Below are 12541 nucleotides of genomic sequence, written 5' to 3'. Positions count from 1 at the left end.
ACATCCTCACTGATATTTTCAAGCTTGTTGAAATCATTTCAAACATGGTCTATCCAGAAAATACATTGGAACCAAATCGATGTGCATATTTTTTGGTGTAACGAGTCGCAACTTGTTTGGATGCGTACCCCTTATTAAATTACCTCAATATTCATTAAATTTTTACAGTGAAAAAGACTCACCTAACTCTAGTTTATTCTCTTGAATATTGGACTGTAAAAAGTACCATTTATATTTTCCTGCTATGTATGTTTTCTTGCCGAGAAAAAAGAAGAAGAAAGAGATGGTCTTTATGTACGAATGAGATGGCCGGTATTCTCATCTTTGATGATTATGCAAGAAGTTTAATTATATAACATACTAAGATAAGGTTGAAATACAATGTATATGTGCTGATATTGATGGAATGACTTATTTGTCCAATAAAGTCATTTCAATTTTAAATCTTCAAAGTTCAAATCTCAATACAATCTCAATATTAGAAATGGTGTGCATGGCCTTCGGTTTTGGGCCTTAATCACAGTCATACATTTGCTTTGCGTACACACATGGAGCTAGCACCACAAATTAACACTCCTTATTTTGCATTTATAATAATTATGGGATGTTTGGCACAAATATCCCATAATTATTAATTTAGAAGAATTGGGTCCAGCTTCAGTTATCCATTAGTTTTAATGTATTATACCAAATAATAATATATTTGAGAAGCTCATTAGTCTATTAAAAAAATCCTGTCATTCTCACATTAATTTAAAAGAAAGTAATTTGTGCATATTTCTACATAAATTTTTTGGAAAAAAAAAATCGAGATCTATTAAAGAAAAACTCATTTTTTTTTATAGGTCGTATTATTTTCAAACAGTTTTATAAAAGGTTTTATCATTTTAATTAATTTATTTTTTTAATAAAAGGTTTCAACTTGTACATTACTCGTATAGTATTGATTGATGGATAGACCAGAATTGTGTCCACGACATACTGGATGCGTGGCGTATGAAACCATGCGCGCAGGTCAAAGGCTTTGGAAATGGAAGCTATTTTTTTTTGAATTTTGCTACATACAAATACAGTTACGCACTAATCTGTGTACTAACACTGATTTATTCACACTTAAAATTTAAATTAACACTGTTATCAATAAAATCTACTTTTTGACCAATCACATCACATTAGTGCACATATTAGTACACAACTGTGCTTGCAACTATACTTTTCCTTTTTTTTTTTTTTTGAAAGAGGAAATGGAAGCTATTGATTAACACGGAAGACGCGCAAATTTCCTAAAAAGCAAACGCGTTGATCTAAGGCCTGCTTCACACGCCATTCTCCACAGGGCTATATAATTTAAAGCTCCGGCCTCCTCATTCTGTATCAAATATTTGTGTTTTTGCTCTGTTTCTCACCTCTGATCAGCCATGGCAGAAACTCAGGCTCACCTGAACGGTGCCTATTACGGTCCATCAATCCCTCCTCGCCGCAAAGACTACCACCGCCCCGGCCACGGCAGCAGTGGCTGCGGATGCTGTGGCTGCCTTTTCGGCTGCCTCTGCGACTGCATTTTGAGCCTCATTTTCAAAATCGTCTTCACTGTCATCGTCATGATTGGCCTCGCCGCCCTCGTCATCTGGCTCATCCTCCGCCCCAACAACCTCAAGTTCCACGTCACTGACGCCTCTCTGACGCAGTTCAATTTGAGCACCACCAACAACATGCTGCAATACAATCTGGCCCTGAACGTCACCGTCAGAAATCCCAACAAGAGGATTGGCATATATTACGACAACATCCAGGCCAATGCTTACTATGAAGATCAGAGATTTGATTCCAAGTCTTTGACCCGATTTTACCAAGGACACAAGAACACGACCGTCTTGAGCCAGGTGTTTGACGGACAGCAATTGGTGTCGCTGGGGACAAGTGAGCTATCCAAGTTCAACTCAGAGAAGAGTAACGGGATCTACGGTATTGTTTTGAAGCTGAGACTCAGAATTAGGGTCAAGGCGGGTTGGATCAAGATTGGGCACTTCAAGCCCAAGATCAACTGCGACTTGAAGGTTCCTTTGAGTTCTAATGGATCGTCAGCAAGTAGCTTTGAGACTACCAAGTGCAGTTATGACCTCTGATGGTCTTGTACATGTTTGATCGGGGCTTTGATTTCAGTTTCGTATGGCGTTACAGTACTTGTGTTTTTCTTTGTTTTTGGTCACTTGTAGATGACCCTCTAGGATATTTCTTAATTTCTTTCTTTTTCCGGTATAGATGATTTTGTTGAAATTGCACTATATGTTGTTTTTGTCATTTGAGTTTTACTTATGATCACAGATTCACATTCATTAGTAAATAAATAAAATATTGACTGTGGTGACTTTTTCTTGTTTCTGAACTCTCATTATGTTTATGTGTTGGTGATTGGTGTTTCTGCTAGTTTCCATGAACTTCTTCCTTGAAATTCGAAAGCATAAATCAAGGAAAAATCTTCTTATTATTCTCACATTTCACACATTATATTTATTTTAATTTTTTTTTATTTTTTCTATAATAAATATGTAGTATGTGGATGATAAATAGAATAATTTAATTAGTTTAATAAGAATAAAATAAAAAAAAATAAAAAATAATAAAAAATAATATTTTAATATATAAAATATATGGTATATGATGATGCGCAGCATTTCTCAAAAATCCATAGTAGTCGTTGCTGAATTCTTTTTCTTTAAATACTGAGCTTAGGCTTTAATAACTCCAGGACGTAGTAGGTGGGAGTGGGAATAGCATGCTGGTGAACAAATCAACTCATGACCATCGACGTGTTCAGAATTTTGTTCTAATCTTTTGCCCAGTGAAACTTCTTGTGAACATATGACAAGATTCGGCCGCACTCTTAAATATACCCTTGAATTAATTTATTAAATCTCGTGGGGATTATTATTCTGGTGAGTTAGTCCACCTACCGATCTTATTTAGGGACGGTAGATGCAAGTCATGTAATTATATTTTAAAAAAATTTAATATTATAATAATATTATTTTTAAAATGATATTTTTTTTTTCTTTTTATTTTCATTTATCAATAAAATGACATACGACAATATCCCACTTAGAATTATAAATAGAATTTCTCTATTGTAATTTAAGTATTAGAATGAAATATTTTAGTGCTTATCCGTTATGGTGTATTGTTTTGAAATTAGCTATATACATAAACTGATAATTAATAAAAGAAATACACACGTGAAAAAATTGAAGATTTCTAAGATGAATATGGATGAAAACATTATGAAAAGAAGAAATATTAGTGTCAAAATATAATTTTAAAAAATCACAAGGGGAGATATTTAAAGTTACAAAAAAAAAAAAAAAACTTAAATTATACCTTTAGATTTTGAAATTACATAAATACCATCTAGATTTAAAATCCATAAAATGCCTTCGAAATTCAAAAAAATTAAAAAATTACAGTTAAAACAGTTCATAACGGAATGTAGTTTGGAATGGGCTAAAATTGAAATGAAATGGAATATAGATATATAATGTACCGAGTAATATATACCGGAATGAAAAATTTTGATCGGACCGAATAAAACGGATTAATTTAAACTATACTCTGAAGTGGATCGACGAGACCCGTACAAAACGTTGGATCGTTGGTGGTTATTACCAAAAAGAATTGGTACCACAAGAGCATTAATTTATAGTCTTTGGCTTTGGCGGGGAAATTGTGAAGGATTGATGGCAAAATTTAATGCATTTAGGTTTTTCATTGATAACCGAGAAAGGCAGGTGATCAACAAGGCCTCTTGGATATATATAGACCCATTCAAATCAAGAATATTGGAGATCAGCAAAAACAAGTAAATGAGATTTTGTTGGATAGATCATAGATTAATATTAGTCCAAATAAGATAAATATTAATTGTGTTTTGATATACTTATCGAGTCCCACAATATGATATACTTATTAGTAGGAGTATTTTTGGCTGATGAAGGCTGGCCGGTCCATAGGACATGGAGCTGGCCGGCGAAGCTGCAAGCTGGCGATGGAGAATATCATGAGTTGTTTGAATTATCTTAGTTGTCGAAGTAATCATTTAAAAACACCAATGACTTTCACCATTTGTATTAGATTGATATTTTTGTGTTTGAGATAATCCTTATGTCGAATGTGATGGGATAATTGGTTGAATGCGCAACTGACCTACTGCATGCGCGCATGATGCAGTCATGAGAGGCCGCCACCATGCATGCAGTTGGCATTACATTTGAGACTTTATCGATCTCATACGTATCATCGATCAATTGGACGTTTGAACTCATCAAGTCGTGCACACTATCGGTCCCCTACCAACGACTAATCATTAATTGCCAGTTGGAAATTATTTGCTTAATTTGGAAAAAAAGTCTTCATGACGTACGTTGAAACGTTATTTTGTATGATCCTGCAGCATTGATTGATAGCTTCTTGATGTTGATTTTATTTGTTCTTAACTCGGAACCAATGACTCATCATGTGATAATATTGTCCGAATTATGCACATCCAATTAACTATCATGGTGAACAAATTATACTATTTATTTAATTTATAATTAAATAATTAAATGAATTTCGTTGTCGGTGCGATCTACATATATAATAAAGAAGTAATTAATTAACAAGTTGAATTTTGAGGGTTAATTAACGAATTTCAGATAAAATAAAAAAACAGATGATCCTGTTCCTCAGAAGAATAAAAAAGAGGACATAATTAATTTCGATTTTAACATGATGTTGTGGCGCCGGAGTAGATTTTATCAACAGTGTTGTTTTTTAATCCTCGATCGCACGTTAAAAAAATTTTCCTGTAAACTTCTTTTCAATTAAACCCATAACAACAAGAATTGAACATGTATAGTTTACCAAATCATACAAATTAACGAACAAATTAAATCCCTTAGATTATATATATGTGAAAATGACTATAACAAAAACACAGAATAGTCAAAGTTGACCTGGTCCATGTATATAAGTGTCAGACTACGCGTACAGCACATCAAAATGAGTGCAAAGTTTCACACATAGAACCTACGTGGGAAGCGAACAAGAAACCTCGTGATCAATCTGTGCTCGATCTTCAAAAGCAAGCGCGTTGATTTCGAACCAAACGTCAGCCTCTCATGCAGCCGTGCCGTAATTACAAAAAAGAAGAAAGTTCCGCGGCTTTGTCAAATGCCACCCTGCTTCCTGGCCAACTCCATTCTCCATGCTATATATACACCCACATTTTAGTTATATCTTATACCCCCTTCACCTTCATATCTTTCACTTGCATCATCATCTTGTAGCTAGCATTACTCATATATAGAACCGTCTCACTTAATCGCTTTGTTGCGCTTAAGTTGTGAACCATGTCATCAGATAAACAAGCCCAATTGAATGGGGCGTACTATGGCCCCTCAGTCCCACCACCACGCCAATCCTACCACCCTGGTCGCCGTGGCAGAGGCTGCGGCTGCTGTGGCTGCCTGTTTAGATTCCTTTTGGGCCTCATAGTCTCTGTGGTTGTCACCCTTGGCCTTGCTATCCTTATCTTTTGGCTCATCTTTCGACCCAATAACATCAAGTTCCATGTCACGGACGCCTCGCTTACCAAGTTCAATTTAACCGCCACCAACAATCTCCAATACAACCTTACGCTCAACATTACCGCCAGAAACCCCAACAAGAAGATTGGAGTCTACTACGAACGCATCTCGGCCACGGCATACTACGAGGACCAGCGTTTCGTTTCAATGGATTTGGAGAAGTTCTACCAAGGGCACAAGAATACGAGTGTTTTGAGCCCGGTGTTTAAAGGCGAGAAATTGTTGGTGCTTGGGGCGAATGAGCTTTCGGAGTTCAATGCAGAAAAGAATGCTGGGGTTTACAACATTGACGTGAAGCTCTATCTCCGAATTAAGTTCAAGGTAGGAAAGATCAAGACATGGCGTTTTAAGCCCAAGGTCAAATGCGAATTGAAACTTCCTTTGAGTGCCAGTGGGACATCGTCAGGTGGTTTTGAGACTACCAAGTGCGACATCGATTACTGATCGACCCGGCCACCTTTTCTTCTTGTTTGATCGATCAATCTTTTATTTATTTATTTATTCATTTAAGTTTAGGTGATATTGTTGTTATATTTTTCGCGGACTTCATGATCATGACTAGTATATGTTTGTTTATGAGAGATGTTGTGGTAGATTATTGTGTTTGTTATATTTGACTGTTGGATTGATCATATTTTATTTGTTGCTTTCGTTGTGCATGTAATTAATAAATAAATCTTTAATATAGTCGCCATTATTCTTGACTTTGTTTATACATTCATATATTTTAACTTTGGCCAGTAGTTTACGTCTTCAGTATAATTAAAGCTAAAAAGAATAATTAATGACGGGTAATACATTGTTTCCTTGGGAAAATGTATAGGTTTCTACAAGACTCTTTGTGCAAAGTGAAAACATGCATATTCGAATCACGAATACGTTTTTAACGTTGAGCAAGTCAATACTCAGAGCCGCAACATGAGACTAGCTATGAGAGGCATAAAATCAAGCACAACTTGAAAAACTCATCTAAAAACTAGACTCCTATATGCCTTCTTGGGTTCAGGCCCGACATCTGTACATATATATATATATATCTGGACTTCAACAACATGACTTGATCATGACCAATTGTCCAACTCGGTCTAATATTGAAATTTCCCTTGCACCACCAATTGTTTCTAATATTATTCGTTATCTTTTTTAGTATGAGTCACCCTTTTCGTCCTTTCTTGGTGTTATGTCGTACGTGGAAAATGACAAATATAATTATTTTATATCACATCATAGAATAATAAAAAAGTATAATAGTTATTGGGATTGCAGATGGTATTATTTTTAAAAACAAATTAATTGCAAATTAATAAAGAGGTGCATTAAGTAAATCAGAAAAAAATTTACACGAAAAGAGAAAATCATATTATTTGAAGAGAAATTATTGGTTTATAAATTTTTTTATAAAAATAAACTTAAAAATTGATGTATATATCTTGATATGATATGACAAATAATTATAGATATATTTCTTATTATAAAGTAAATTTAATCATCACATTATGTTTGTTTATAAGTTTATTTTTAATTTTTAATGTATCACTGGTTGAAAGTTACCATCCAAGCACGTACCAGCTAACACGGGAAAGAGAATTTGCATTCCCCCCCCCCCCCCCCCCCCCCCCCCCCCCATATGGGGCCCAATACGTTTTCCATAAAATTGGATAACTATTTCTAGGTAGATGTCGCCATATACGCCGGTATAAGTTATAGCACATTCTGGCAAGCCCACTCTAACACGTTCCCTTGAAAAAGGAAACACGAAGCAATTGTGGGTACGTACTCTGTAGTCCGTACTATATTATACGTTTAAAATTTCCATTTACTGTTAATTTGTTCACACGGCTAAATTCTAATTCTATATGCAATTTTTCTTACTTAATTATATATTGTAAAGAACATTGCTTATAGCAAGCCATTTTAATTTCCAGTAGTACTTAGCATCTTTAAGTTTCGTCTAGCGTAGTAGATTGGCTGGCCTAACTTTTAATTAAGGAAATACAGTACTTTCTCCAGATTTTATCTTCTTAATTTCCTTTTTTCCGCCTTCTTGGATTAAAAGAGCGAGGAATCGTAGACCCCAAAAATATCAGTACTGGGAACTAAAAGTACTGGATTTGGATGCTATTCATGATCAAATTATATATATGTATCCCCATAAAATCATCGAGGCGTAAATTTAAGTCTCCTACGTACGTACATATATATAAGCTAGCTAGCTAGCTGTCTTTCTCAAGTACTGTTCATGGATGCAATTATGTTATTAAAGGCTTTTGTATTGCTGAAAATACTTGGATAAGCATAAAAAATTATTTTGACTCCGGACATCTTCGTCAAATCGACGCTGAGGAAGCTACCAGGAACCACCCCCCCAAATTCCCATAACCCATGTATAACCGCTTTTACACGCAATATCCGTGATTAGAATTTGGAACGCGTACCGCCGCTTACTCACCAACTTCTCCCAAAATCCTATATATATACAAGCAACCCCTTTTCCCACGTCATGATAATTCTCTCCAATTCCCCACCTTTAACCTTTCCTTGACAAAGTCTCTTAATTTGTATATTCTTCCATTTTTTATTTTTTTTTTGTTTTTTTTTTTTTTTTCCGTTGAGATGGCAGAGAAACCATCCCACTTGAATGGAGCATACTCCGGCCCCTCAGTTCCACCACCCAAGCGATACTATCGCCACAAAGCCAGCGACGACGAAGGGTGCGGCTGCCTTCTGAGTTTCCTCTTTAACCTCGTTCTATTTGCAGGCCTTGCCGTCCTCGTATTCTGGCTCATCTTTCACCCCAACAAGGTCAAGTTTCACGTCACCGATGCCTCTCTTACCCAGTTCAACTTAAACACCAACAACAGTACCACTACGCTACCCTACTATAATCTTGCCGTCGACATTACTGTCAGAAACCCCAACGAAAAGATCGGCATATACTACGACAGCATTGAAGCTGGGGCTTACTTCGAGGACCAGAAGTTTGGTTCGGCGACGCTTACCCCATTTTACCAAGGCCATAAGAATACGACTGTTTTGAATCCGGCGTTCAAAGGGCAGCAAGTGGTTTTGTTGGGAGCCGATGAGCTTTCAAAGCTTAATTCGGAGAAGAGTGCTGCTGGGGTTTTTGATATTGAAGTTAAGCTCTATCTTGGGATTAGGTTTAAGGTGGGTACGGTCAACACTTGGCGGGTTAAGCCGAAGATCAAGTGCGAGTTGAAAGTTCCTTTGAGTTTGAATGGAACATCACCATGTGGCTTTGAGACAACCGAGTGCCACATTGATTTTGACTTTTGAGTCAGCTTGTTCATGTTTGAGATTGACAGTCTTAATTTGTTTTTGTTTTTATTTTGCTATTACGATATTGTATTTCTTAATTTTAAGCAGACATACTCGATGGTTTGTTACGACGTTATAATTGCTTATAACAAGTAACACGGTCCTTGAGTGTAACGTCTAATATGTATGTAACATCGTTAAAGTCACATGCATGTATTGATGATGCATAAGTCATGCTGTTCTTTCTTATATGGTCCATAATAGATCAATTATCGATGCTCAAAACATTTATAGATGATCATGTTGTTTCTTGCGGGGTCAATATTAGAGCAGACGTTTCAATATATCATGAGTACTTAAATTATATATTATGATGTTTCATCATAAAGTACTAATTTTGTACCCGTTTCGAAACATAATTGTACGTTTTTTTTCCTTAATAATTTTAATCTAATTTATTTTCTAATTGGTTAAATGTATTAGATATTTTTCTAATGTCCCACATGACACTTGTATGGCTTTAGTCTTTTATTAAAATGAAGTTATCTGATGATCTAATCTCTAAAATATTGGTTATACAATTAGAGAAGTAGTTTCCTATTTTTACTCCTTATTTGATGGGAAGTGGAGTGGTGGTTACTAAACCATGCATTGGCAGTTATCAAAAGAAAATAGGTCCTCTCTCTACCTATTTAAGAAGTATTATACGTTTCCATCGTGTGTATGTGTGTGTTAATGTAATTTTTCATTTAAGAGAAAGGGCTAAGAGAGAGAAATCTATCTCTTGGAGAATTCTACATTCTCAAATCAAGAATTAACTGAAGAAATTGCTATGAATTCCGGTATGTTATTTATGTTTGAGAAAATCATGATAGTCGTGATCTTGGAATTTATAAAGCATTAAGTTTTACGTTTAATATCATTTACAAAATGGTTTTGCGATTTAATATTTTTCGTAACAAATTGGTAATATTGTTGCAATTACTAGGTAAACAACACATTTAAGAGTTTGAAAAACAATGCTCGAGATCAGTTTCTTCTCTTTTTCCCATTATTTGACATTTTTCACGCGTAATCAACAATAAATGCACGTCTCACTTTTAATATTGTCTTGTAGCAAAAGTAAATCAAGTGGTTCAAGAAAACTTTATTGATAATATTGTCGGTATCTTATTTGAAAGAATATAGTTATAAGTGTCTGTATCGTCGATGGACGCACGTACGTAAGACACTATTAATGTTCAAGTATTACACATATATAATCCTTAATATAAAAATTATTGGTGTTTTTATTTTCCTAAATTGACCATAATGGAAGTTATTGAATTGCAACTAGACTTTTAGTATAACTTATCTTAATTCAAATATATTATATAATCCTAAAAAATGTAAATTTCGAAAAGAAGTTTACGAAATTTACAGAATCTAAAACTGATTAATCTAAAAGAAAAACCATATTTTCCTTCATCTTTCTTTTTTGATCAAAATAAGTTTATCCATTTTTATTTTTACATAAAAAGGGCAAAAACCCAGGTCTATGAAAGTTAGAAGCCCATCCCAGATTCCCATGGTTGTAATCATGTCTATTTGGGTCATGCTTTCTACATCATTCTTTGGGCCCGACGATTTCATTGCACAACAAACGCAAGTCCAATCCTACAACTGTTAAACTTATAAACTGGCATTCCATGGGCTTAGAAAAATGGACCACAAGTATGGTAGTGTGATAAGTGCAAACGCTCGATATTTCTACACCTCACATTTTTTTTATTTTTTTTAATAATTATATGTTATAAGAATGATAAGTTAAAAAACTCTATGTAAATATAATTATTTTGATGATTGAAGTCTTAATATGAGATTGACAATCATGCAACGATTGCTATCTTGAGAGGGGTATATTAAAATTTAGAAAGAAATGGAGTGTTTTTTTTTTTTTTGTTTTTTTTTTTAGTTCATCATTGCTTACACCTCATTAATTTTTGGATAATACTTTATCCACCGATAAAGCCACCAATGATGGTTCTCAATTGAATTTTTTTTAATTTAATAATTAAGAAAGTGTTTTTAATGATATTGTAAATTTAAAAAATATATATTTAAGAGTATAAAAGAATATATAATTTCCTTTTTTTTTTTTTTAAATTCCATTTGACTATATCGGTGACATCTCTCATTCTACACCCTCATACTTAATTATTTAACAAACACAAATCTAACTTGGAAACATATAACGTTATTAATTGTTTTCTACATTAATTTCATATGTTTTTCAGCACACTAACACAAATTAAGTTTAATTATATTCTATATTCTAAAGGATCACTTCAAGGTCAGGTTGTAGTGAAATAAAGCCAAGTACTCAAAATCCAAGACTCCAACCAATGCCCTTGAGAGTTGGCGCTCTGATCTCTTTCTGAAATCTGCTCGCTAAAATATATGCTTTAGGAAAACGACCCAACAATCATCAAAAGCTCGAAAATGCAATCATCATTCGGACACCCATTCTCTGGTTTATTCGCGCGAGCGTTCCTTCTCCTTTTGACCAAAATCCTTTATACCAAAGACCACAGCCCCACTCGACCATACACAAAAACCAAAACGAACATCGTGGCCATTAATGCTAGCTACCTCCCTCTCTTCCCAATAACTGAAACAGCATCACATGAAAGTACTCTCTTCCTCCTCGGATCCCTCAATCTCATCACTTTCAAATGATAAATTCATAAAAAAGCATATGAGAGATATAGAGAGGGATGAAACTATCTATAATGGGGAATATCTATCTATAGATATATTGTAAGAGACTTTTGATCTGAGATTTCCCTTACTTTTATGCAAAAGAAGGAAAAAAAAAAAAAAAAGGGAAAAAATTAATAAAAAACAAGTCACTTATAAGAGAAAGCAGAGATGAAGGAATAGACAGTGACCTTGTGCAAAAGAGCCATTTGTTAGCTCCCCTTTTCTTAAAGTCTGCAAAAGGCTCAAGGAGTGTGGAAACTTTGTCTTACTCGTTGTCTTTTTTCTAGATGACAACAATTAATCCTCCTTTGCTGGTGGGTCTCAATTGACAGTTTCTGTGATGGGTTTCGGAAGCTTGTCTTTCTTTGTTTAAAATCAAAACTTGGTATTCGGTACAAGGAAAGGGGTGTAGTCGGAATCTGTCTGCTGAAGGCACCAATACTGGTAGATTCATGATCTGGGGTTAAGATAATTTTCATAATTTTATTGTGTATATATATGTATTTTAGAGAGCAGTACTCTCTTTCACATGGGTGGAGTTAGTAGGATTATGAGATATTCTGTAATTTAGCCAAAGAAAAGGAAAAAGATCTTACCTGGATTTGCTCAATGCCTTTGGTTGGCTCGAGTTAGAGTAGGCTTGAGTTCCGCCAAAGCTTTTATTTGCATAATCAAAGGCAACTTGTGAAAGCAATATGCTTCAAGTTTTTTTTTTTTTTGCCTTTTAAATATTATTATAGTAACTTTAGGAAGAAAGGAGGGCTAAGATATATCTGATAAAGAGCCCCATTATTTGAACCACGAAAAGAAGATGAAACCCATTATATCTTGAGAAAGATATATGATTAGAGTTGCAAAAAGTTAATATTAGGTATTCATTTTGTGGTGATTTGGAAAGGTCA

General features: G+C 34.5%; 3 protein-coding genes across 3 annotated transcripts; all 3 read left to right on the top strand.

Moving 5' to 3' along the window:
- Positions 1 to 1312: 1312 nt before the first annotated feature.
- On the top strand, positions 1313 to 2380 carry LOC122275082 (NDR1/HIN1-like protein 3). The gene has a single exon (XM_043084021.1). The coding sequence runs from the start codon at positions 1419 to 1421 to the stop codon at positions 2124 to 2126; it is 708 nt and encodes a 235-aa protein (XP_042939955.1). The 5' UTR covers positions 1313 to 1418; the 3' UTR covers positions 2127 to 2380.
- Positions 2381 to 5261: 2881 nt separating this feature from the next.
- Positions 5262 to 6325, top strand: LOC122275116 (NDR1/HIN1-like protein 3). Its single transcript, XM_043084069.1, has one exon. The coding sequence runs from the start codon at positions 5385 to 5387 to the stop codon at positions 6063 to 6065; it is 681 nt and encodes a 226-aa protein (XP_042940003.1). The 5' UTR covers positions 5262 to 5384; the 3' UTR covers positions 6066 to 6325.
- A 935-nt stretch (positions 6326 to 7260) lies between these two features.
- LOC122275281 (NDR1/HIN1-like protein 3) lies at positions 7261 to 9144 on the top strand. Its single transcript, XM_043084271.1, has one exon. The coding sequence runs from the start codon at positions 8235 to 8237 to the stop codon at positions 8913 to 8915; it is 681 nt and encodes a 226-aa protein (XP_042940205.1). The 5' UTR covers positions 7261 to 8234; the 3' UTR covers positions 8916 to 9144.
- Positions 9145 to 12541: the final 3397 nt, after the last annotated feature.

Source organism: Carya illinoinensis, chromosome 9, assembly GCF_018687715.1.
Source record: "Carya illinoinensis cultivar Pawnee chromosome 9, C.illinoinensisPawnee_v1, whole genome shotgun sequence".
In the NCBI taxonomy this organism is placed as follows: domain Eukaryota; kingdom Viridiplantae; phylum Streptophyta; class Magnoliopsida; order Fagales; family Juglandaceae; genus Carya; species Carya illinoinensis.
Note: the sequence above shows the minus strand (reverse complement) of the source record. Positions and strands in the feature narration are given on the sequence as shown.

Excerpts from the sequence above, each read along its gene's own strand:
- LOC122275082 (XM_043084021.1), top strand. The coding sequence starts at position 1,419 with ATGGCAGAAACTCAGGCTCACCTGAACGGTGCCTATTACGGTCCATCA.
- LOC122275116 (XM_043084069.1), top strand. The coding sequence starts at position 5,385 with ATGTCATCAGATAAACAAGCCCAATTGAATGGGGCGTACTATGGCCCC.
- LOC122275281 (XM_043084271.1), top strand. The coding sequence starts at position 8,235 with ATGGCAGAGAAACCATCCCACTTGAATGGAGCATACTCCGGCCCCTCA.